This window comes from Crassostrea angulata, chromosome 7 (assembly GCF_025612915.1).
Source record: "Crassostrea angulata isolate pt1a10 chromosome 7, ASM2561291v2, whole genome shotgun sequence".
NCBI classification, from domain to species: domain Eukaryota; kingdom Metazoa; phylum Mollusca; class Bivalvia; order Ostreida; family Ostreidae; genus Magallana; species Magallana angulata.
The window spans coordinates 25,747,795-25,775,623 of NC_069117.1; the positions used below are offsets into that span (position 1 = coordinate 25,747,795).

General features: G+C 33.8%; 3 protein-coding genes and 1 pseudogene across 4 annotated transcripts; 3 read left to right on the plus strand and 1 right to left on the minus strand.

Annotated features, from left to right (window-relative positions):
* Window positions 1–84: 84 nt before the first annotated feature.
* On the plus strand, window positions 85–11,966 carry LOC128192417 (DCN1-like protein 4). 2 transcript variants are annotated; one of them, XM_052865066.1, is made up of 10 exons: window positions 85–183; window positions 1,204–1,288; window positions 1,823–1,962; window positions 2,489–2,574; window positions 2,670–2,743; window positions 2,951–3,042; window positions 3,288–3,396; window positions 3,676–3,780; window positions 7,400–7,502; window positions 8,117–11,966. In XM_052865066.1, exons 3-10 carry the CDS (start codon window positions 1,889–1,891, stop codon window positions 8,176–8,178), a joined length of 705 nt encoding a protein of 234 aa, XP_052721026.1. In that variant the 5' UTR covers window positions 85–183; window positions 1,204–1,288; window positions 1,823–1,888; the 3' UTR covers window positions 8,179–11,966. The 2 variants fall into 2 exon arrangements, with proteins under 2 accessions (XP_052721026.1, XP_052721027.1); XM_052865067.1 differs by having other exon boundaries at window positions 2,489–2,559.
* A 3,715-nt stretch (window positions 11,967–15,681) lies between these two features.
* On the plus strand, window positions 15,682–26,769 carry LOC128192418 (cAMP and cAMP-inhibited cGMP 3',5'-cyclic phosphodiesterase 10A-like). The gene is made up of 3 exons (XM_052865068.1): window positions 15,682–16,312; window positions 24,515–25,016; window positions 25,354–26,769. The coding sequence occupies exons 1-3, from the start codon at window positions 15,765–15,767 to the stop codon at window positions 26,623–26,625; spliced, it is 2,322 nt and encodes a 773-aa protein (XP_052721028.1). The 5' UTR covers window positions 15,682–15,764; the 3' UTR covers window positions 26,626–26,769.
* LOC128192420 (uncharacterized) lies at window positions 18,037–20,814 on the plus strand (annotated as a pseudogene).
* LOC128192419 (uncharacterized) lies at window positions 21,013–22,878 on the minus strand. Its single transcript, XM_052865069.1, has 2 exons — window positions 22,671–22,878; window positions 21,013–21,858 (listed from the first exon to the last, which is right to left on the minus strand). Exons 1-2 carry the CDS (start codon window positions 22,678–22,680, stop codon window positions 21,293–21,295), a joined length of 576 nt encoding a protein of 191 aa, XP_052721029.1. The 5' UTR covers window positions 22,681–22,878; the 3' UTR covers window positions 21,013–21,292.
* Window positions 26,770–27,829: the final 1,060 nt, after the last annotated feature.

A 27,829-nucleotide genomic window follows, 5' to 3' on the forward strand; every position in this document is an offset into this window, starting at 1 on the left:
GCGTATATAACAAACAATTCAATTGGTTGAGTTGGACGCTTCTGCGAATCCACCAATCAAAATAGTTTTCTCATTGAATGTCATGGACTATGTTGACAATCGCAGAACGCATGCCCTAAGCGACGTTTTCCGGTTAGAACTGTAAAAGTTAAAAGAAGAGGACAATCCAGCAAATTTGCGTTGGTAAGCAAATTAAACAAGTTATCTTATGTAGAAGTGTTTAAATTGTAATTTTGAGTGTGATTTATCTCAAAACCAACGCTAAAAATGTATGCATACCCCCAGCCTCAGAACAATAACTGGTCAATAACATCGATAATTTTTTTTTATCTGATAAAGTTGAAGTTGCTTTACTAGCAATTTTACGGGAGTATGTGTAATAAGAAAAAAATATTGCTTCAGACTGGTGTTGATATGAAAATCAAGACTGTAAACATTTAGTAAATGGCTAACTGCTTCTAAAAGATCATTTTTACGTTCAATAGATGCACGGGCTGTTTCAGTTTTTGCTTGTAAACATCTCTGCAATGTGTTTTTCTCTCAAAATACATTGTCAGTGCTTTAATAAGTTTTATTAGTTACATTCTTATCACAGATACCTTTCACTATGATTTAAGACTGTAATGGCTGCTTTAAAGTGCTTGGTGTAAAGAAAAATGTACGCCTCGTCTGATAATTATTGATTATAGATCGAACTCATTGATTAATGATCAAAAGGTCACATACAAAGCCTGAATTATATTGTATTATCATACCATATTACATAACTGGCCTAAGACCAATTCTCGCAAAGGACTATTTCTTGCCAGTACATTATTATGTTACTATATCAACACATAAAATTTCATATGAAAAGATGACGTAACAATTAATATACTGACGAGAAGTGGTCCTTGGCAAAATTTGGTCTTTGGCCAGTATAGAAATAACCAATCTACAACAGGGAAACTCTCTACAACATAGGAATAATCTGAGCAATAGCATTTCAGTCCTGAAATTTTTGTGATGTTCATCAATGAGATGCTCATGAAGATGGTATATTATCTGGAGGTTTTTAAACCTTGATTTTCAAGTGGAGTTTACAATTATTTCATTGAAAAAAAAACCCAGTGTTTTCAGTTGACTCTCAACATACACAGTTCATGCAATGCAAAGTGGCAATGCACTTCAGTTAACTAATCATATTCTCAAATGATGTTTTAGAGTGAGCACTGGATGTCCTGTAGTTTTTTTCATTCTGGAGGAGGAGAATACAGGCCCATACTTAGATAGGAGGTTTACATCTCTGGTATGTATCTATCTTTGATTGCTGCTTTTATCATGCTATTACAGCTATTGAGTATGCTGAAGATATTCCACTTATCAACTATCAAAATCTGACTTGCTGTGCAAGATGTAAAATAAAAAAACTACATCTAGAAAATAATGAACTTCAGAGGCAGTTGTTCAATAATACAGCATTGAATTTAAAATATGACAGATTTTCAAAATTAAAAAAAAAAAAGAGAAGGAAGATTTTATATTTCAGTTTTGTTTAATGTTTTATTAAATGTCTTTCTGAGACTGGTTTTGTTTAATGTTTTTTTTTGGGGGGGGGGGGGGGGGGGGGTTGAATATATTATATATAAATATAATTTTAGCTCACAATTGTCACAGCTATTTTCTCTCTTTTATGAATTTCTCAAAAATAATCATATTGTTGTGATAGTTGTATATAATGTGCAAGAATATGAGATTCAGAAATTGTGGTAGGCTTGTACTATGAAAAAATAACTAAATTAACCTGACTTTTCATAATTGATTGAAATGAATTTTTTTGTAGTCTCTTGGAGAAAGAAATTCACTAGCTAATCCTGATATTTGGGATAATTGTGCTAATTACTTCAGTATGCCAATTAGAAGAAAACGAAGTTCACCTACCTCAGACGATCCTAGAAATAAAAAGGCGAAAGTGTCTAATTGGTAAGGCATATGATAGCTAGTTATTACTCAGTGTTTTGGAAGTGAGAATTTTTCCTCCTCTTTCTCCATTTGTTTAATAGAATTACATCATCAAGTTTTCAACAGATAAAAAAAAGGCTAGCAAGAAATCTGATTTTGTAATATTGTTGTGTAGCATTGCTCATCCTGTGCCTGGCAATGTATGTACCGGTACATACAGTCAAAACACAGAGAATTTATTGCAGTAGTTCATGAATTGTAAAGATTGAAATGCTTTGCAATGCAGAATTTTGTTGCATACTCTTAGTGATGTGGAAAAAATATGTTTCCACCATGGATAGTTGTACTAACAGTATGTCCCCGGTTTCCACATCTTACATACATTTGAATTTGGATCAACATTTAAGATTGTTTTGATTTATTTGTTTCTGAATAAAAATTCTCAGAAATAAACAAATCTAAACATATATTGAATATTTGGTATTATTGGTGATAATTACAGTGAATTTCATTTTGACAATGTACTTAACTACTAATTTTGCTTCAGGTCAAGACGTAATGAGTTAGAGAATGACTTCAGTACGAAGCGATGCATAGCATGGTTCCATGAATACACAGGTACATTTCCTCTAAGTAAGACATTGTTTGTAAATATAGTTCTTTTGAAGTAGCTCCTGTCCACACATATATTAAGCTAACTCTACATGCAATTAATTCTTTTAACACAGATACTGACGAGGATGTCTTAGGTCCTGAAGGAATGGAAAAGTTTTGTGAAGACATTGGAGTGGAACCAGAAAATGTAAATATATTGTACTGACAGTTTTTGATGCCTTTCCAATGAAGGTGACAACATATTTAGGAACTGAAAAAAACCAAAATTTATTCAGACATTTTTAAAGCAAGCTAGCTTTTTAAGACCGAAATTTCACCAAGCACATGAGTTTCCCTTACTTTATATGTGTAGGATTAAACTAAATATAGAAAAACTGTTGTTGTTATTTTGTAGATTGTAATGTTGTGTTTGGCCTGGAAATTGGATGCCAAAGCAATGGGATTCTTCACCAAAGCCGAGTGGTTAAAAGGAATGACGGAAATACAGTAAGTTATTCATGTTATTTGGAACATCTTATGTCACAGCATCTTATTCCTTGAGACTTTCTTTTTTAACTAATGATATTTCAAGAAACATGCATGTAGAACATCTAATTAGTGTTTTATATATAGCTATCAGAAACATACAAGTGACATTTTGTTTGTCTATGAGTATTACTGTGATGTGTATATAAACATTATTAATATGTATAAAAATATATTGCTTTACCATGCATGTATGTCTTTTACAGGTGCGACTCTATATCGAAGTTACAAGGTCGTCTGGAATACTTGCGCTCAATGCTGGATGACCCTGTACATTTCAAAAATATTTACAGATATGCATATGATTTTGCTAGGGTATGGTATATTACACACATTTGATGAAAAGAAAGTAGAAATGTTCTACTGGTAAATCAGGAACCGTTATGCTTTTAAAATAGCAAGTGTCTATGCGAACAATTTAACACATATGAATTTAGACTATTATTAATTGATATGAAAATTGATTCCCATGAATTATATATATATTGTACGTATACATTATTAATTAATTTATGATATTAATAAAAGAATATCTGGTATGTATTCATTTCAAATTTTCTTTGAACAATTATAAGGTTTCGTTTTTATTCTTAGAACAAAGACCAAAGAAGTATGGATGTTGAAACAGCCAAGGCAATGCTGGGTCTACTGCTGGGTAAACATTGGCCGTTATTTGGCTCATTCCATCAGTTCATAGAGGTAAATCTAAAGAGCTTGGCTCATTTTCTCAGGTTGTAGACATGAGTGCATTGAACTTTTTTCATTCATCACTTCTTAAAGGGGCACGATTTTGGACAAAAATTATTTTTTCGATTTTAACGTTTACAATGCTTCAGTGAGGCATTTTTAATAGGCAACCAAAATTTGAGTGTCATTTGTTGAGTTATAAACGAGTTACAGAGTTTATAATTCTTCGCTATGTAAAGCAAGCTTTTGTTTACATTTTGAATGTTGAAGTGAAAATTCCAGTTTTAGACCTCAACTGAATGTGTTAATCGTTGGGAACTTTTTATCTATGCTTAAAATGAATAAGAAGATAGACAAATCAGCTTGAAAAAGATTTTTTACTGGTATATTGAACCTATGTAAACAAAAACAGGGCACGAGCTTTGTTTACATGATGAAGAATTGTATGCCCTGTATCTTGCTTAAAACTCGACTGCACCCAAATTTAATTAAACGATAAGAAATGCATTTTTAAAGCATTGTAAATGATAAAAACAGAAAAATAAAATTTGACCAAAATCGTGACTATGCCCCTTTAAAGGCTAGGCCACTGTATTAAAGTTTATTAATTATATCCCCGCTCTGAAGGAGAGGGGGTATACCGTTTTACCCTTGTGTGTCCGTCTGTCGGTCCGTAACAAACATTTCTGTCGCATTTATCTCAGCAACTATTTATCGCAGATGCTTGAAATTTTTACACAGTGTTTGTTAAGGCATGTCATATCGTAAAATATATTTTTGTACCAATCGGACGTCAACTTCCTGTTAATTGACGACTTTGCTTATTTTTTAACCAAAATTTTCAAACAAATTTTTGTCAAAGAATTCTCAGCAACTAATTATCGCAGATGCTTGAAATTTTTACACAATATCTGTATAGGTATGCCATATTGTGGGATATATTTTTGTACCAATCAGACGTCAACTTCCTGTTAAATGACGACTTTGTTTATTTTTAGCCAAAATTTTCAAACAAATTTTTGTCAAAGAATTCTCAGCAACTGTTTATAGCAGATGCTTGAAATTTTTACACAGTATTTGTATAGGCATGCTATTTCGTGGGATGTATTGTTGTACCAATCAGACGCCAACTTCCTGTTTAATGAGTACTTTGTTTATTTTTAGCTAAAATTTTCAAACAAATTTGTGTCAAAGATTTCTCAGCAACTATTTAACGCAGATGCCTGAAATTTTAACACACTATTTGTTTTGGCATGCCATATTGTGGGATATATTTTTGTATCAATCGAATGTCAACTTCCTGTTAAATAATGACTTTGTTTATTTTTAGCCAAAATTTTCAAACAAATTTTCGTCAAAGATTTCTTAGCAGCTATTTATCGCAGATGCTTGAAATTTTTACACATTGTTTGCTAGGCATGCCATATTGTGGGATATATTTCTGTACCAATCGAACGTCAACTTCCTGTTAAATAGTACTTTGTTTATTTTAGCCAAAATTTTCAAACAAATTTTCCTCAAAGATTTCTCAGCAGCTATTTATCGCAGATGCTTGAAATTTTAACACACTCTTTGCTAGGCATGCCATATTGTGGGATATATTTCTGTACCAATCGGATGCCAGCTTTCTGTTAAATGTCGACTTTGCTTATTTTGCATATTCACATCAGAGCGGGGTTATCACTAGTGAGCATTGGCTCACAGATATCTTGTTGTATCTGTTAAAAATATTAGTTGATGGAAATTTTGTAGAAAAAAATGTTATAACCTAAAAAGGCAAGAGAATTTGTTTACATCATTGTTTCATATGTACATGAAAATCAAGCCATTGCCTTTTCATACCTCTGGACACAACCCTCTAGACACAAAAAAATAATTGAATGATTGCATATTGTAAAAATAATTAGGCATTTTACTCATTGATTTTCATTTCATAAATAGATGTCTTGGGCAAAAATCATCCTAATCTTAAGTAAAATATTGAAATAAGTTTGCCTCAACCAACCTTTTTGATGCAAACTCTATATGAAAAACTTGATATGTGATAGCTGTAAATCTGCAACGCCTGGTGAATTTCATCAGCACAGTAATGTGAGTTGTGTTTGCTGTCAGAACCTTCTTGTTTTCTCTCTTTTGTATTCTCTGTTATGGTGGTATGGGACACCTCCATAATGTAACATGCCTACTATCGAAATAAACAAAAAAAATCAAGAGTGAATTTTTTTCTTTCCTAAACTTGTTACCTATCAGCATAGCCCTAAGGGTTAGAGCATTAACTACGAATTTGTAAGTCAGGAGTTCAAATTTCGCTATGATTTTTAAAATTTTTAACTTTCCAAATTTTTTAAACATATTTTTTGGTCTGATATCATAAAACTTTAAAATACATGTACAGCCTACTCCAGATATATTGAAATTCAGGGGACCATGCAAATTATTTCAATATATCGGTATTTCAATATAAGCGAAATTGACTGACGTGAAGCCGCCATTTTTGAAAGTTCAATCCCGATGTTAGCATAGAAAACCAAACCGGAACAACAAATTATTAGATCATCATTTATCTATTACAATAAACGGATTACATGGAATATTAGTCCTTAAAAGTTTGATAGTTTTGTAAGTTTCGTTTTGTTACTATTTTAAACCTCATCATAATCTCGGATCGCATTGTTTTACGTTTTAGAAAAACGTTAGAGAAAAATCACCACTTTCAAACGCTTCAAATATTGCTGAACGCTGCTTGTATATCATCGTAAGTGTACACGCGATAATCTCAAAATCCTTAGCTATTTCGAATTTAGGCTTTGTTCTTTCATCAATATCCATAACTAGTTTGTATTAAGCGTCCGGAGATAAGGTATTACTTTTCCGTTGGGTTTCCATATTACGTCTAGCCTCAATACATCCGTATTCGTAAAAACAAAAAATTAAATAGTGAATAAATTTTACTTTTTGATAAAGGTATAAAAACACACATGAAGAGAACTTATCAATTCACATCTTTGTATATCAACCGGTCAGTCTGGCATAATTACTGTCACCAACCATGACGACAGCCGCCAGGGAGAACTTCAATATAACCGTTGTAAAAACAACTAATTATCACCTTTGGGGACCGATCAGTGGCTTCAATATAAGCGATATTTCAAAATAACCGATTTCATTATATCCGTGAAATCAATGCAAAGAATATGAGAGGCAAAAACTGGGGATTTATTTCTATTTCAAAATAAGTGGAATTTCAAAATAAGCGAGTTCAATATAAGTGGAGTAAGCTGTATTTACATTCTGCTGTGTTTTTCCATTATATTTGATAGTTATATGCCTTTAAATGCAACAACCCAATCACTGCGTATGAATTTATATGTAATTTACATAAGTAGTTTCCAAACATTGATTTCTACATGTATGTTATCGATTTAAAAAGTTGATTAACACCATGTTCATCAATTTTAATTCAATTTTGTTGATTCATAAGATGAATTGTGTTTCTATTGTCAAATTTTATTTTAGTTCATAGAATTATTTGGCAAGTTGTGTTCAAAGCCGGAATCCATTGAGATTCTTATTACATGTCATATACAGACATTGTATACCCTTTGATATTGAATCAAAAATTCTTTTTCAGCAATCCAAGTATAAAGTGATAAATAAGGACCAATGGTGTAATATTCTGGAATTCAGTCGATCAATTCTGCCGGATCTGTCAAATTATGATGAGGATGGAGCATGTAAGACTTATTAGTATTTGATATTATTCTTTTAAAAACACTTTAATTTTAAATTTCAATGCATCAGTATTTGTGTGCTAATGTTTTACTTTGCTTCTTAAAACATACAAGGAATATTCATAAGTGTTCATTGAATATGATGTTTCTGTATAATGAATGTTGTATTTTCTTGGTTTCTTTTTATATTTGACAATATTCATATTTTTCAGTGTCTTTGTATGTGATAAAACTACAAATAGATTTTGTATTGTAGAGTCCAATGAATTCAAATGATCGTACTATTTCTAAAAATTATATAAATAGAAGAAAAATGGAATCATTTTTTGAATGTTATGAGGTGATAATTTCGGTCAAAGCGTGATCAAATCTATCATTAAGCCCTTATTGGATTTGACCATGCCCCGACCAAAGTTATCAACTCATAATACTCAAAGAAGGATTAGTTATTGCCTACCGGTTATAAAAGAAGAAATTACCAGTACTCAAAAAAGGAATTTGTCCAAGTTAAAAACTGTTTTCTAACACAAATTTTGAATGTTTTTTTTATTAATTTGGGGGGTGGGGATTTTGTCAATATCTACCCATAAATTTATTGATGTGATTGTGGATTTCAGGGCCAGTTTTATTGGATGAATTTGTGGAATGGTATCGAGAAAACAAATCCATGTCGAGTTAATCATTCCAAGCCAGTGTCTTTCATAGAAAATGCTGTTCCATTAGAAACTGAAGCTGTGTCACCTAATCGCCACTGTACTATTTCCAGGAAGGTGGTCCACAGCAAAATTTTGGGCATTGAATGTGAGCAAAAAGTGAAAGTGAAAGTTGATACAAGTTGTCTTGGTAACCTATGGATTTTAGTGCTAAGAGATCAGAGGTGTTATTGAAACTTCATACACATACACAAAATGTGCTATTATATGTATTGTTATGTGTATTATATGGAAAAAATCTTTATTGTTTATTGATTATGTTAAGTATAGAACATGTATTAGACATACATGTATATGTTTGTTATGTAAATAAAAGTGAGATCAATTAAACACTTATGTAAGATGCATTTCACAGTTTGATATTTTCATTGATGCAAATTGCTGAACTTGTCCTGTCAACATAATAAATGCCAGCCAATGCATATAACAAATTCCTCCCAAAGCCATATATAAATTTGATGTTTGTCATGTGATGTAATGAATGCATTATGCACACAGATATTTTTATAACATACTTGTAGTCGGCCATTCCAGTTCAGTAGAAGAAATGACTTCTGAATGTATTTTCTAGTCTGTTCTATCACTTGTGTTCATTAGTTTGCTTATGTATTAACTTGTGTCACAGGTGATTGTTTTAAACTGCTGTAAATTTTATTAATGATATTTCCATAATTTACATATGACAGCCACCAAATTTTTACATATTAAAAAACCTGATACATGCATTGACATTACTGTGAGAATTAAAATTACATTCTTTAAAAAAAAAATTAATATTTGAAAATCATTGTCCCATGTCCTTTGTTTTCTGATTTTCTGAATGCAATTTTAATCCAGCAGCATTATAGCTACAATAATATATAAATGTGGTTGGTTTGCAGTATTTCCTAAAATTGAACTTGGAATATATAAACCGGTATTTGGGATTTCAAGAATTTTTCATTGAAATATTTTTAAAATAACGTTATTGAAAGATTTTCTTTGGCCTAAATAGAGTTATATACTTATGAAATTTATATAGTAGCATATGATATCCTAGTGATGACAATATGAAGATATAATGTCATGAAAATCGTTTAACTTCATATAATTTATGTTTTGTTGCAAATTTTTGGTATTTTATATTATTACATTGAGTCTATGCTTGCTCAAGGACAATTATTTACTTTGATGTGTACAAAAATATAAAAGCAAAGGAGTATGTGTCCAAGTTGATTGAAAGGTAAAACATTTAAAAATATATATAAGAAATGCAATACCCATTGGGAAAAAGGAGAATGTTAACAATACAGTACATGTATCTCCTGAATCCATGTACATAAAAAGTCTTTAGCGTTACAATTTTTATATACTGTTTACAGCCAGTGTTAGCATTGATGTACACGACAGTGAAAGAGCTTGGAAATATTTTTGATAACTTTGCAGCAGGCAAAAAATTACCTGTGAAGGTACACAAGAAAGTGACATAGTGTTGTATGAATAATGCACATATGTTTACTGACGATGCAAATGCTTCCTCTGTCAAAAGGAACACTATTCTTTTGGAAATGTTGATATAAATTTTGTGCTTTCATTGGAAATGGCCAGTATTTCCATTTGCTCTTTTTTTTGCTTTTTCTAAGGTGTAATGTACTGAGATGTTGAGGTAGTCTTCCGACAACAAAACATTTCTTGCCATCTGTTGAAGGGAAACTGTTTTAATAAGTGGTGTTTATTTTGGTGAATCTGCTACATAGATTCTAAATATGGAGCATTTGTGTGAATGAAGAAATTTATTATATAGGACGGGGTAATTTAAGATGAAGGGTTAGTGGAAGAAAAATTTATATTTAGAAATGATCCAGGCTCACCAATGAATATATGTACAAACAATAGAGGTTGTCTACCTTTATGAGCTGTTTCAGTGTCTCAATTTCTGTGAGTTAATATTGTCCATGGAGTGTTCCCACCCTCCCCTCTATTTTTTCGCAGCAAAGATTTTTCTTAAATTTACACTAAGAAAAATGAATTTTGAAGGAGTTGGCCACGTTACTTTTTGGGGGGAAGCATGTAAAGAATTGTAATTAAATAAACAAAATAACTTAGAAGTTACAATAAAGGTACTATGATTTCGGATAAATCTGCCCCCCCCCCCCCCCCCCCATTCTTTCAAAAACAATGCTATGTGCCTGATAATGAAAGGAAAAGAGAAAGCCTTCTCATCATGACTGAATTCATTGCTTTGTATGTTTTCATCGCAAATTCATATTTAAGTTGTTTGTTATGATTAAATGGAGCCTGAAATTACTCACTTTGGTTACTTTGTGCAGTTTCAAGTTTTGTTGGGTTTTTTAGACTATGCAAACTTTCAAATGATTCATTAATGTAAACTGGTATAACCTAGTTGATAAAAATCTAAATCAAAAGTTTATATGTTTTTTAGAATGTGTTTTTTAAAAAGGGAGCTATTGATTGAAATCACATACAATATGACATTTCTATTTGTTTTGTTTTGTTTTTTGGGGTATTGAACCCATAAATGGACATTTTTTAAGATAAGCTAGGATTGTACAACTTTTACCGGTACAAATAAGCATGGACGCTGAAGAAAATAGAAAGAATATAACTCTAAGATCTGGCATAGATTTCTTGTGGTTGAATATCTGTTTACTTTCGTTGATATTTACGGTATGTTGCAGACACTGTCTTATTTTATTTGATGTATGATGAATGCGATTCTTGAAGAAGAAATGTATGATAATTTTGTAATGAAGACATGGTGAAATATTTCTGTGTATTTATTTGAACTAACCTGGTTTTCCTTCTTTTCCATTCTGTATACTTATTCCATGTACACGTATATCCCCGACACATCGTTTTCATAGCCAGTAAACGTTGTCTATCCACAAGACATACTCCATTATTTTTTTATATGTGATACAGACTTGTGGTGGGAGGGTGGGGGTATTTATATCATAAGTTGTTGAGGAAAATCACACTGATTGCAAGGTGTTTGTTATTGGATTTTGTGGGAACCCAGCACCCCTTACCATGCAACAAATAAAATTTCCCAAATATAATTTACAAAATAGAAATCTTTTGTAATGCCCTTACCCCAATAGTTTATACATCTGCTCCAATCACTTTGAGTTGATTTTTTGTCATAGTCTGAGATAGCAGCAGTAATGCACATTATATGATAGAGATATGATAGAAAAGTATAAAAGTCCTAACTAACCAGATATACATGTATTCACTAAACATTTACATAGATTGATATATCAAAATTTATTGCACAGATTTATTGATGGTAGACTCATATTAAATATGCTAAATTAAGATTACCAGTACATAAATTAAAAATGCAATACATTTTTGTATTGTTGTTGTAAATTTATGTTCTTAGATTATAGACGGCCCTAAAAAAGCTATGTTTGAATCAATCTAAATGTACAGAAACTTGCATGTTGACTTACATATTTAATTGTTGTTTTAAACTTTTGCTTTTGTGATTTAAAAAAGGAATTCGAATCAAAATGACTTTTTTGTTTGTCTACGTGTTCAAAAAAATATTTTGCTGATATTTTATTTGGAGGGTATGATGTTAAATATGAAAGATTTGTGTTACGGAGTGAACTACATAAAAAAATGATACCGATTTTCATTTGGTCTGCATGTAAAAGTCTCCTTTGTACAGATTTGTATTTTGTTACTGATATCTGTATGTTTTTCATTGTTTAACATGTTCAGCACACAATAAATTTAATATAACATACATGTAATTGTGTCTTAATGTTTGATTGTTGTCAAAACTGCATCTTTTAAAAATTCAACAAAACACCATTTTTATTTCCTATGCTATAAGCGCTGAATTCTGTTGAATCTATTTTTAACGAGGCCGGGTCTAATTTATTCTGCCCTAGATTTTTGGATGAAACTTTTTACATGAATTTCTACTGATATAATTATTATTTTAAGATTAAAAAATAAGACATTTACCACACCGTTTGTTTAGGGGGTCATCTCAAAGTTTGTTAATCTTTAACATAGGACCCTATGGGATTTTGCTTGAAATGTATCAATTTTGCATATTTTTTACATTTTTTCAAAACTTCTGCCCTAGGGATTTCTTTTTCTGTTCAACATATTAAAGTTATTGCTAAAAGGCATCAAATGGTCAAATAAAAAAAACCTTTTACCTCCTGGTTTGTTACAGGGGTCTTATCAAAGTTGATTTTTGTATGCCCAATTTCCCAGATTTGTCAGATAATGGCTATTTTTATTTGACAAAGGCGGAAAAGGTGATCTATATAGTATTATTAAAACATTCAGACATATTTAAGTAATAAAAAAAAATATAACATCACATATTAAGGGTCATTAATATATAATACATGGTTACTGTCTTGAAATATATGAATTAAGCTATATTTAGGCGGGTTAAGAAAAAATGACCGATGGCTAGGCTTGCTGAACCCTTTTCACGTTTTCGACCCGAGCACAAATATAGCTTATACTTCGAGTCGACATTAATGTTTATTCCACAATATAACATTATTTTTACGCATCAAACGAGATATTTTCAACAATTTTCGCTGAATATCTGCAGTTAAAACTATCACGCCATGGCGTCAACTAAGCAAAAAGATGACGTCACAATACAAATGAAAGGAGTCCGGTCAAGTCGTACACAGACCAACTCGTATACAGGTCAACTCGTATACAAAAATGTCCGTATAAACAACCAAAAATCAGCTCGTATACAAAAATTCCCAGTGTCTTTCACCGAAAGTCAACTCGTATACAAAAATTTCATATGCCTATATAATTTATGTCAAATATTAAATATGATAATGAATATAGCAAATACTGCATGCCAGCAGTAAAAAATTCTTACAACAGATGATGTATTTAAAAAAAGATTATATAATATGTTACAGCAAAAGATGACTTTTATTGTTTAAAACGGTGATAAGTATTGTCTAACGTTAATGAATCAAAAATACCTTGTATACGAGCTGACTTTTGGTTTTTTTATGCGGAAATGTTTGTATACGAGTTGACCTGTATACGAGTTGGTCTGTGTACGACTTGACTGTAAATCCAAATGAAACGCTGCGCGAAAGCGTGCGTACTCGTTCTGTACTCGGCCTCGTTAAATCAAAGTACTGAAGTACTGTCGGGAGTTGGTTTTATTGATTATTATCAATTTTAAAATCAACGTTATGTTATTTTGCCTGGCAAGTAGTTTCTAATCTGTATTTGAGTTACGCAAATTTTTATAATATGAATTCTCGAACTTTTGCGACAATAATTTCGAGAAAACCCTGTATGAATCATGTTGTGTAATATTTAAAGATAGAATTAATTCCATCAAACTGTGTATCAGTTTTCGAAATGTTTCTTAAAATTGTACACGTCTGGATCCAAGCAATATTGAACTCTAGCCATGCAGACACTCGGCTGTCTCCGTTAATCTCCGACTACCAAGAGAGACTCTCTGCTTGTCGGAGATTTACGGAGACTGTCGAGCATCTGGTTGAACGAGACTATATTGAACTCTGGCGTAGGAATACACGCAACTACAAAAAAACAATTAAATTGTTCGTACTATATAAAATCTGACTATTTTCAAGGTACTTATCAATACGTTTCTTTTGAAAAACAATGGTACAGCATACATTACACCGAATTTATCTATTATTTTCAAGATCTACGTGTTTAGGTCCAAACACTGTTTCACTTTCGGCTTGCCAGAGTAACTGCATAGGAGAGTTGATTAAAATCAAGTCCCCAAAAAGGAAATGGAAAAATTGTTGTTGTTTTTTTTAAATAAGATACTTTTATTATATAAAAGAGCTTATAATTTGCTGTGAAAGGTTAAACTGTTTTATAATATGAGTTTTGATTGCAATGTCTCAAATTCCTTATTGTCAGTAGTGTTAAAATTTCACGTCTTAGGTTTCTGCTCTCTGAATCTTTTCTGTGGAACAACTGGACTAATTTCAGCTTGAATTTTCACAAAACACGCGTGGACGGAAGACTTTTAGTTTGTTCCAATAAAGGATCGTTCCCTTCGTAGGGAAGAAACGGGAATTAAATTCTTTGTTTTGAAAATCTCGAGAACCGTATTTGCAATAACTATGATGATATAGAATGTCGCGTCTTTTAACAACATTCTTCAAAGTCAAATAGATATATTCTTTTATTTCGGGCGGGGTTTTTTTGGTACAGTCGAGTCTCGTTTTCTCGAACTCGATGGAGACGTCACGAACTACGAAGATTCGAGATATTGTGGTGGAAATATAAAATGTAAGATTCACCAAATATAGCCACTTTATTGTATCCAAAGTATTTTCATCGATTGAATTCAAAACAGTAGTCCCTAGTTTCTAATGTCTTCGAACCTCGCTGCTCTAGAATACCCCGAATCTTTCAAGAAATTCGAAACTGGAGCATAAATTGTAATAATGGTAGTTAATAAGTAATTGAGATATTTCATCACATCTTTATCTATTCATAATCGGGTCAGCTTAATAATACCGGTATAATTACTGAATTCTCAATCATTGATATTGATGGCCGGTGGGAGAATGTTAGTCACGTTAATTGGAACAATTGACGCCATGAGGTTTAATTAAATAAAGGGATAGATGAAGAATTAATACAAATAATCGTGCTTTATCAATTTCTAATAGTGTACTGTTGTTTGTAACTTACTGAACATTACTATTACTCGTCGAAAAGTCCGATGTTGCAACAAATTGGAATGATGGTGGTGGAAATGGGAAAATAACATCGTAATCAACAAAAGATGGATGATGTTTCCAATAATCAATTGTAATGGCACACAACGAGGATGGTTCAATTATAGATTGTGAAATCAACAGAAGTATTCGCATTCTGTGTAACTGTTGTTTCAACACTTCCAGCATAATGTGAAGCCTACGTGATAGCGATCGTATTCTATTGCATGCTCGCCAAGATATTGCTAGTGTTCATAAAATCAAAAGTAATGCAATTTATTTTACGATTTGTCTGCTTTGATGCACAAAACGTGTTCGGCAGCTACTGATAAACAGTGAACTGTACAGAATTTACTCCCGACTTTTACGTCAGATAATCACCTGGATATGAAGAAAACGGAAAAGTAATTAATTGCCTACATTAATCAGGAAATTCATTCACATACTTAACTCGACATCGATTTTTGTTTTCTTGCCTTCGTAGCTACTCAAACACGTGAAAAAAGTACGTTTTTGTTTATTTGGTACAATAAACCAATTATTTCAAAACTGGAACGTCAGTTACGTAAATTCCACGTGTAGATCTTGGTTCATATACACGTGTAATCTGTTATCGGGTTTATTGTTTACTAACCAAACACGGTCAAATCCCCAATTTAATAGAAGTCAACAATTAAATCTCGTACAATTGATTTGCAATAAAATTGCACGTCAAGCTTTTTTTACTCGAGCTGCGCGAACATGTGCAAGCAATATTGTGACGTCACTGAGGGTTTGACGTACGCGTCAAGAAGATTTTCAAAACAAGCGAGAAGAACACCATAAAGATGGCATCAAATTTGGAACAAATGTCATTTCTGAAGAGACCACCGTTTCCCGGACGAATGGTGAAACCTCGCTTAAAATCCAGAGTAATCCCTTCTATGACTGAACTGCAGGTAAAAAATTATCTTATTCAAAACCCAAAAGTCTTCGAACAATTTGTGTTGGAGTCTGTTCCTGAATCGAAATTGGAAGACTTGTTAAAAGTCAAACGAGAGCGTCCAAGGAAACCAGCCATTGGCGAGCACCCTATCGCTTTGCAGTCTCTTTATCTAAGGAACAGTGTTATTGAAATAGCAGAAGTCTTAACGAACAGTTACGACGATGAGGAACAGCAGAGACGCATGGAAGAAACGGCACACGTTCTGGGACGCGCCGTGGACGCTAACGATATGGCGTTCTACGTGCCGACACACAACGAAACCATGTTGTCTCTTTATCAACACGGGGAGTTGGTTCCGTGTGGTCCTGTGGGGAAAAATCTTACCGTGGCTGCTTATGCTGTGTCCGAGAGGAAAACCATACTGGTGAAGGATTTGGAAATGGACTCCAGGTATCGTATCTATTCAAATTGCTCTTGTCAGTTTTATTTTCTGATAAATAAAGACCTTTTTTTTTATAGTTCAGACAATTTAGTAAAGATGAAACTGCAAGTCTTATGTATTGGTTGCATTTTAGGTATAACGTATACAGTGTACATATATTCACAAATGTTTATTTCGTAATCAGCTCACATTATGTGAGAATAACTCATTAGTTTTTACAATAGATTTTTACCCATTTTCACATGCATGTGTACAAAGAAATGAAAAATAAAGATAATTGGAAATTGAACAGACAATATTTATTTTGCTACATGTTGTATTTTACTCTACTGAAAGTGCAAATATCTTTGTTTGGTTACTGGGTTTAGATCTGATGGTATTGATAAATGTATAAATATAAATTTTATTTTTTTTGTCAAAACCGTTGTTCTTTTATGGGTGTATTCAGTGGTGCGAGACAACAAAGCTAATTTGCTTTTACTCTGCCTCAATATCAAAATGCATTATAAATGAAATGTAAATTTGAATGAATATTTGACGAAATATATCGCGACTGATAATGTTTGATCATAGAGGGAAAAACAACTCTCATCCAAAAGTAAGACATTACCTTTCTAGCAAGCTTATCTATGTATATATATGAAACACGTTATTGATAGATTATTGAAATATATACACTCAGCAAATGCTACATGATCGAGAAACTCTTTAGTGCCTTTAAAAACCCCACCCAGTTCATGAAATTGAAAAAAGTGGAGACATTAAAACCAAACTATATAACCATTTCCACGAATGTAATTCATTTGAGATCATATTTTCTTTTCAAAAAGTATAATCGAGCACACTATTCTGTAATGCGGTTCGCGTGGATATGTTTTTATTTGTTGTTAACTAATGTACAATTCATTAATGTAATACATTTAACATGTGTTATTAATCGGACGAACAAATAAAATAAAATGAGTAATCAATAAGCAATTTTTACCGTAAAATAAGGATAAGCGAGTCAGTTTCATAGGGATGAACAAATTAAAACACAAGACATATATAGAATATCACACTTTTGTTTTGATCTCGGCCCTTGTATCAGCCCGAGCGGTTGGTATCGGCCCAAGCCCGAAGGGCGCGGGCCGATACCATCCGAGGGCTGATACCAGGGACGAGATCAAAACAAAAGTGTGATGTTGTTTATATCATATATCTAAAATGAAAGACTCTAATTCAAATTTAAATTCCAAATAAGGAATATAATTTATCATGAAGAAGCTATAGATATTTTTCGGATTTACAAAACTTGTTCGTTTTTATTTCTTTTTATATGTGTTAAAACTGTAAGAGTTGTCGGACTTTGTTGACAAACCATCGTCATTTGAAATACAGTAGAAGGGAGTCTGTTGTCTGAAATGAAGCGCTATCTTCTAGAATTCAATATTATCGAGAGAGAAACTTCCCTCCTACGCAGCTTCGTAATGAATAAAATTCTTTCACTGGGATTTCGTAAGTTTCCCGTCAGATTCCATTCATAAAGATTCATACTGTTATAGCAACTAGAAAGTTGTTTGAGAACGTTCATTAGCACGTCCATTACTTTAACCCCTTAATTTTTAGTCTAATCTCTGGTTTTCTAAGATTAAGTCTCGTTCCATCCTTCTCTATATCCTCCATAATTTAAACGTTGATTGATATTAAATAAAGCGTGCTATTGTTCTAAATACACAATCGTTGTATAGGGGCGCTTTCCATTAACGTTGCCTCGCCGGCGACGTCATCGGGAAACGGTGACGTTAATGGAACGGTTGGCAACGTCACAATAATTCCAAAATGGACGATTGTAGCTTGAAACGTAATTCGCGCATATACAGAACGTTTTTATTGAACGTATTTGAGGACGATGAGGCCAATGATTATGACGATGACGTTATGATGGAAGTTGTCCATCATTTGCTGAGAGGAAAAAAGAGACGGCAGCGTATTGCGGATTATTTTAGCGCAACAGTGCCTGCATACGCTCCTGAGGAGTTCTCATCCCATTTCAGAATGCGAAGAGAGACTTTTGAAGAAGTCTGTAGACAGGTATTGTTTCAATAATGATCATTTCATATGTATCCCTACTGCATCGCTAGCGGTTTGTGGGTGGATTATGTACATATTCGGTGGATCGACATTATGACACATTTTACGGTACCCATAAATCAATGAAATCGTTAATGAACTTTAACGAATATGATATATAAAACACAGTATTGAATATATTTTTTTAAAAACCTTATAATTTACTTTCAATAAATTTAATGAATATACAGACTGAGTATATGATAAAAAAAAAAAACATGCGCATGATAACGCTGCGCTTTAAAAATAATTTTTAAAAATCTTCTACTTCTAATATAAGGTAACAACTTATATGCACTAGATCGTTGTAAAACTGTACATTCTGAATATTATTTGACCAACAGATAGTGTCAACAGGCCACATTCCACAAGAGCAGATGCGTGGCAGGGAAATTATTGAACCCTCGAAACAGATAATGATCTCCATATGGATGTTGGCCAACATGGAAGGATATAGACAAATATCTGACAGATTTAACGTTACGTATTCATCCGTGTATCGTTGCTTCATGCGCACATGCAGAGCTCTTCGATGCCTGTCTGCTGAAAAAATCAAGTGGCCCACTGGTAATTTTGTTAAAATAAAAGCTTTGATTGTTACTAGTATTACCCATACGACCTATATCTGTAATTTTAAGGGGAAAAGATATTAATATTTCATGTTTTAAGGGCATCTAGAATGGTTGTTGTTTTTTCTAAAATTGGGATATTTACACACACAATTAAAAGAAAAAAACAGAAAAGAAAAATATGTTCATAAACGTCAAAATCCCTCAAGAGAATGTTTTAAATATACAACTTTTTCTACTTTTGATATTTGCATGCCTTTCAAAATTCCATGAAATAAAAGAAAAAAGGAAGAAACAGTTTGCTTAAAAATGCTTTTTTTTGCGTAAATTTTAGTTTAATAAAGGTATGTTTAGTTTGATGAAGGTGTGAAAACGAGCACCCTACGTTCGTTGTTACGCGCTTGCATCTCAATTAAGTCAATTATTTATTAAATCAATTTTACAACTGAATTTTTAATGTCACAGGAGCATGGGCAAACGAGGTCATGCAAGGCTTCGAGAAGATCAAAGGGTTCCCTAGAGTTTTAGGAGCCGTCGATGGATGCCATATTGAAATTAAAGCACCCCAGGAAAAGTACCATCCATTGTCCTACCTCAACAGGAAAAGGGACTACTCTGTTATATTACAGGTGAATATATAATTCAATTCATTAGCAAAAACACTTCCATCAATCTAATTCATTCAAATATACATATGATCATTTAAAATAAGGAATAAAGAATCATTCTTTAAGTATAATGAGGTGATAATTTCGGTCGGGGCGTGATCAAATCCAATAAAGTCCGAAGGGCTTTATGATAGATTTGATCACGCCCCGACCGAAATTATCACCTCATAATAATCAAAGAATGATTCCTTATTACTTATATTTATATAATTTTAAACCATCGTATAATGAAATATTTAAAACATAAATAAGCAAACCCCGCTGACGCCTCAATTTGGCTTCATTTGAAGTTACGGCTTTTATAGTACAAAATCGATACGTAGTGTTATCACAGGCAAAGACACTGGAAAATGTAAATATCACTAAATATATATATAAAAGTAAATATAAAAGTAAATATTACTTTTTCAGGCTGTATGTGACCATACATTGCGTTTTACGGACATTGTGTCAGGATGGCCAGGTTCCGTACATGACGCCAGGGTATTTAAAAACTCGCCCCTTTACGAGGCCAGTGAAATCCTCTTCGATGGGGATTCTCACATTCTCGGAGCCCCTGCATAGGTATTTATTGAGACAGTTTATACCATCTGAAAACCATGTGTGTTTTGCAAATGTATGTACACTTAGTATATTTTCAATTTTAGGTGGATTTTAACTCCATACAAGGATAATGGAAATCTGACCGAGAGGCATAGAAAGTACAACTTCGTACATTCCAACACTCGCCAGACCATTGAGCGTCCCTTTGGTCTGCTTAAAGGAAAGTGGAGGAGGCTTAGGTTTCTGGATAACACGAAGCTAGAGGATATACCAACAGTTATAACGGCGGCCTGTACACTCCATAACATGTGCATAGAGGTGAGTTTTGTACTCGTCTGCTGTCAACTTTCAAATATGTAAACTGGGTTTATTCTCCTTAAACATTTTCAAAATTATGTTTTTACAGAACAATGAAGCTGACATGGACATCTGTGATGATGTTTATCCTGATGCTCCGGCTACCAATGAGCCTGTAAACCAGAGTGCATCCATTAAAAGAAATGCACTAGCTCAGTATTTCTGGGTTAACAGCCAGTGAATTAAATTTTACAAGAGAAATAAAACAACATGTTTTTTAAAGTTTAAAACAGTCTTACTTTTTATTACAATGTTATTAAATTGAATGTGTAACACTAAACAAGTACAAATTAATTAACAAGATTTCCATATTTCATTTACTAAAGAACATAAACTGATACCTTGATAATAATCTTGTAATTTTGAAATATCAAAATAAGACATTCAGGCTAAGGTGGTATGGGACACCATACTGTGATGAAATGTTTATCCATTAGGCAAATAAACAATAAAATCAAGTGTAATTTTATAAACAGTGTCTTTCTCGCAATAGAACATTAAGCGTAACGCAGTTGGTTAGAGGATATGCTTTAAAACTGTAAGTCATGAGTTCCAATCCAGCTGGGGTCTTTAAACCTTTTACCTTTTCAAAAATTATCAAGACATATTTTTTGGCAAAATATTGTAAAATTTGAAAATTCTAAACTGTTGAAAGCATTTTAATTTTAATGTACTTTAATCCACATTGATATCGACTAATGTCCCATACCACCTTAAGGAAATGCAAAATAACATCTATCTATCTATCAAACAGAGAAACCAACCTCTCCATTATTTCAAGCTTTCTTTCATTCATTCTTACCTGCTCCTCTTGAAACCTTCTCCTATCATCCCTCACCTCCGTCAACAACTCAAACAACTCATCTTCTCTCTTCCGCTTGCTGGCTTTCTTCTCTCTCTCACCCCTTGCTTTGACAATCTCACACCCCTTCTCACCATCATCTTTCTCACCACAAACAACATTCACACCCTTTCCCACACCTACAGACACTGTCTTTAGAGGGGTTATTTTTGGGTCATCCCCCATAACTTCCATCATTTCAGAATGGAATTCCATAGACCTCCGCTTTTCACCTGATTTTCTGTTGGCATCTTCAACAGCTTTATACTTTGCGGTTAGCTTGTTAAATTTGGATTGGCACTGGAACCAATCACCAGTAAAGTTGTGGATCTCCTTTAGTTTAACTGATATTTCTTTCCATAGTGCCTTGTGAGTCTTCTTCTTCGAAGCAAATTCTGAATCCATCTCACCTCTCAGACTTATCAAGCCTTTTGTTAGACAATTCGTCCAAGTCTGCTTTATGTCTAAAATTAGATTTTTATAGAATCTCTAAATATTAGGTAGGAATAATTAAATAACATTTGTAGTAAAGATATAGAGAGGATAGTCTGTAACTCTATAAGGCCCTTATTATGTGATAAAGTCCTGTATAAAATTTTCTCCATATATTCTTCTGTTAAACATTGAGCCCCCTTTGTAAGAAGAATATTTTAAAGTCATATTACACATTGCTCACAAGCATTGCAGTAATCAAGAAGATCTTAACAACTGTATATTATATATAAACTTATAAAACATTGAAGCCCATGCTGAACCCAAGAATTGTCTAGGGACCCCCGTTTAAACAATTGAGAATCAATAATATGTAAAAGTGCTTGCATTCAAGTACATGTACTACTTATAATTCCATTATTATAACATTTGAGATTTTGAGAATATTTAAAAAAAAAATTCCTATGTAAAATTCAAAATACCACCCTAAATTTAAAAAATAACTTGAATTCCCTTTAGCTAATGATGTTTTGTACCACATTTGGTTGAAAGTGGCCACACGGTTCTGTATACAAAGTCAAGTTACAAGCGAGATACAGAAGTAAGAATTGATAGTTATGTAAACAAAGCTCGAGTCTTATATTTGTTTACAAAGAATGTAATGTGGAGAATTACCATTTCTTAGACAAAATGACATGTAAAAACAATTTCAACTAATTTAATATCTTCTTAAATACTATTATCAACAAAAAAAAGTTACATTTGATTGAAATTCACACTAATACAACGAATATGTTAAAATGACCAATGGGCCAATATCAAGAATAAAAGTACATAGACTTACTTACTTCCATTGACGCAGTGGTACATGTATATGTTGAGTTACTGGTCGACTGACAAGCAGCTCCCTGGCCATGTTGTGGTTCTTCTTCCCTGAAAATATCATGATAGGTTTGAACATTCTACATTCTTGGAATAAGTTGGTATCTTTAGACTTATTTAGCACCTGGTCTAGACATTCCCTGGATAATTCAAAGTATCTTAAACTACTGTACATGAATTGTAACTAGTTGATGAAGAAAATATATACTAGTATCAAACATAGGCATCAGACCACCTCCCATCCCCCATGCAAATAAATTTATCTCAGATAGGCCTACAATATTTAAAGAAAAACATTCTGAATCCACATACACATGAATGGTTTATTTTTCAACTTATGTTAGCATTTTTTTAAAATCAGTAGTAAAATTTGTGATTTACATATGTAGGACATATGTTTGAATAGGCTGATCAGTTATACGATAGAAAAATAATGTCACTTTACCTGTACACTGTGGTCATATTATCCTTTAGGATAAGAGGCTGTACGGGAGAGTTAGTATTGCATTTATGCTGGTTGAAATGGTTCATAGAAAAAAATAATGAGTTACATGACGGACAGTGATAAAGTTCCACGGAAGCCATCGTTAGATAAGAAACGACAGGTGATATGACGCAATGAACTGTCAAAATGACGTAAAACAGCGGGAATACTTACCAAGCGTTTCGATTTTTGAAACAAACATTCTGACCATGTGTAGACAAAATTCGGATTATATACTACACAACAAGAAGTTCAAAATTCTTCAAAAAATAGCAATACAACTGATACTTATCTTGAATTTTGGTTGTAAGTGGTCTCCATGCGACCAGGTTATTGCAATTATCCAGGATTTCAAGGTTATTAAACAAATTTGAGCAGTTAATCCCCGTTATTTGGATTGTGAAAACATCTTCTTCCCAAATAGACGCCATATTGTTTCCTAGTCGGCAACAGAAAATTGCGTGGCCGCAATCGCTCGCCGGCGACGCGCGTTCCAGCAATCGGCGACGAAGGCAACACCGGCAAATCCGGCGATGCCGGTTAAATGGAAAGAACCCTAGGTTACCTCCCTTTACTTAGATACACATCACTCTTTGACGCTATTTTTGAATTATTATTTTTCAATTTTCGGTAATAAATAAAAATATTCAGACATGTAAGGTGATAATTTGTATTATAAATTCGTTATTCTATCGTCATTTCACAAACTAGTCTTAATCTAAAGCAGAGATATATGGAAATTATCGATTTAAAATTTGAGGGCAAATACACCCCCTTGACGACGGGCTGAGACAGAGAAATATCAGCCCCGAGGGCGATACAGCCCTAGCTTCCGGTTGTTGTCTCACCTAGTCCAAAACACGTGTATCAGGGCTGATACACTACTAGGTATATGATATACTTCAAGAGCTATCGCCAGCTGTATCAAAGGTCAAGGTCTAAATCTACGAAATGGAGCAAAGTCTTGTGCACATGTTAGTAATTTTAATTACTCCTAATTTAAAAATCGTGAACAACATCTTTTTATTGTGAAAGTCATAGGAAAAGTTAACGAAGCGAAGTCTTTGTAATCGTAGAATTAAGGTCAAGGTAAAAAAAAAAGAAGACTATATTGCTTTCATCTAATCTCATCTATTTCATCGTAATATTTTGATTTATGATTCTTAAAAAATTCTTTGAAACACAAAAGTGTGACGGACGAACACAGAAATACTGATAGACGGAAAGTCCGATAATACTATATGACCCGAACATTCACATAGCGGGAGCTGCTTATTATATATAGTTCTAACCATAAATTTATTTTATGAAATTTTTTAAAGGTTTCCAAAAGGAATAAGCCCCAAACCAATGCGGGACTGTAGCGTGTTATGTGTACCCGTGGTGCTCCCCAGCGCGGACACAGTGGGGGTACTAGAGTTTACCCGGGACCACCTCAAGCCGCCCTTCTGTGAAGGCGACATTCAGCTGATCCATGCGGTGGTATCTTGGATGGCGGCCTGCATACACGAAAACGGTCTGAAGAGGATACTCGACACTCAACACGAGCTGAACGAGTTCCTCCTGGAGATCACCAAGGACCTGTTCAAAGAGATCACCTGTGTTGACCGAGTGGCCAACACCATTCTCCACTTCACCAAAGATCTCCTGCACGCCGACCGTTGTTCTATGTATTTGGTTGAGGAGGAGCAGTCCAAGCTGTACGTGGCCTATGAGGACACGGGAACTGTGGATGCGAACGGGAAAGACGTGTATGACAAGAAAAGGGTACACGATCTTCACGCTGTGGATATTATTGCATGGGAAGCCATCGAAAACGGAAAGGTGGGTGTTCTCTTAATTAAGAAATTATACTGTTGACTGGTCGTTTTTCATATCATATATCTTGCTTGAATATGTGTTAAAACATGAAAGTTTAAGGTTGGAAATAAAACCGTCACAGTTAAGTTTTAAATTGATAAATTGTAAAGTTTAAATGTGAATGCATCACAAGTGTCGTAACACTGAATTGACAGCATCAATGACCTAATAATAAAAAGTTAGTACCAATATACTCTTAATATATTTAAAACCAGACTCTTACATTTGTTTCGTATTCTTGCTCCTTTTACAATCTCGAAATATTTCCCTTGATCATCTTATTTTTTTTTTTTCATTTTAGACTGTCAACATTTACGATGCGTACGAAGATGAGAGATTTGATCAGGAATCTGACACAAAATTGGGATATCACACCAAACAGATTCTCTGTATGCCTATTCGCAATAGGGAACAAGTCTATGGCGTCATTAAAATCATCAATTGTCTCCATCACGATCGCTTCACCCATGCAGACGAGGAATATTTCAGTCTGTTTTCCGATTACTGTGCTCTAGCTCTCCACTACAGTAAAATCTACAGTTTATTGTACCAACAACAAAACATCTACAAAGTGGCGGTCGATGTTTTGCAGTACCATATCGTCTGCAACGAAGATGAAGTGATGTCACTTCAAGAGACCCCTTACATCGAAGACGAGGCTATCCCAGAAAACTTCTTTTCTCCGGAATTTTATGCGTATTATCACGTTGAACGACTTCCTCAACTTTTCATCTATATCGCAACAGATCTTTTTGGCGAGGACACTTTCGAAATGGAGAAGCTGTGTCGTTTTATTCTTACGGTGAGGAAAAATTACCGTTCCGTCACATATCACAACTGGGAACACGGCTTTCATGTCGCACATGCGCTCTGGTTGATGATGAAGGCAAATGACGACATCTTCACCAAATTTGAAAAGATGGCGTTGATAATTGGTGGCATCTGTCACGATCTGGACCACAGGGGCTACAACAACGACTTCTTCCGAAAGTTTGATCTCCCCCTGGCGGCCCTTTACTCAACCTCAGTAATGGAACAGCATCATTACAAACAGACAATAACAATTCTGCATACTGATGGGCAGGATATTTTCTCGTTTCTTAACGGTCCTCAGTATAAAGAAATGTTGGAACTTCTTCGTGAACATATCATTTCCACAGATCTCGCGTTGTATTTCCCAAACCAGAAAGAGGCCTCAAAACGTCTGGAGGAAGGGACCTTCGATATGAATGACCATGCGTCGCGCTCCTGTTGTAAGGCCCTCATGATGACTGCCGCCGACCTGTGTGCAGTGTCCAAACCGTGGATCACACAAGAAGAAACAGTCGATCGGTTATACAACGAATTCTACATGCAAGGAGACGAGGAAAAGAAGAGAGGCATTACCCCGATACCCATGATGGATCGAGAAAACAGCAAGGACCAGCCGAAGCAACAGGTTGGGTTCATAAACTTCATTTGCATTCCCCTTTATCAAACACTGTCACAGATTCTGGATGGTGTTCATCATTACCTTGTTGGTTGTGAGGAGAATATGGAGATGTGGAAACTTCTGGCGGAACAGAGAGCCTAAGTTTGTCTTTTGCAATAGGAGAACTAAAACCGTCCTCATTTTTAGCATAATTTATTTTACTTTGAAGTATTTATTTCTACTTATTTTATATTTAGCTGTTTACATTTTTACATAATAAACGGTCAATGCTTTAAGAAGTTGTTCTCTTTTTAAAAGAAAATAAATGATTGTGAAAGTACATTGTAGGCATAAGAAAATCGTATTCATAGAATTGAAAGTTTTATTGGTAACAATTAAACTTTACTTGATTTTTCATTAAAGCAAATTCTAGTAGGTATTGAATTTTGAAGTAGTAAAAATAATTGAGTAAACCTAATTGTTTGTAGGCTTTATCTTCTATTTACTAATGAAATGACCGATATTCACGAGAACTCAATGCTGAATATATTGTAATAAAAATTAAAGAATCAAAGTGATTGGAGATTCGTTGATTGTCTCTAAAGAAAAGTTTAGTCTTGAATCGTCAAAGCGCTTGTTTCCAGCGGACATTCCATCTTCATGAACAAAGCCCCGGTTTTCGCACCCATTCGAAAACTTCTCATGTCGTCCCAAGCTCGCGGTTCTTTGTGTGTACACAACTGACTTTTTCTTAGAATCGTGTTGGAGAGACCTTGTTTTCAGTGCAGATTTCAGTGGAACATGACTTGGTTTCCGTGGTGTCGAAGGGGCAACAGATGTTTCTGAAGCTGATTCTTGGTCAGATGTAGTTTTCATGTTGCCAGTGTTTATTTCCTTCCTGTTTATTCCCTTAAAACTTGTATTCGTCGCGGGTGTGTTTCTTTGGTCCATATTCTTGTATGTTGACAAGTTGGAATATTTTTCTTGCCCAGCCATCCTTTCGAGTGTATTTCGTTTTGAGTCGTATGTAAACGTCTTGTCAAGGCTAAGAGTGTGGTACGTTGGTTCTTTCGTAGGAAAGAACACATCATCTAAAGATTCGGAGAGGGTGTTTGATTTCGCATTTTCTTGTGAGTCGCTTTCTCGCAGTTTGAAATTACTCATTACAATTTCGTTGTAGTAATTAGCTTCATCGTTGCTACTTGAAGAATCTTCGTTGTCGTTCTCATCTGCTATACCAAATTTTCTCCTTGCCTTTAACAGTTCCATTGGGTGTATCCGAGGTAACTGCGGCATGTCTGTGCCGCATCTTTTCTGCGTTATTCGTCTCTTTTCCATCTTTCCAAGAGGTTGATAATCCGAATCC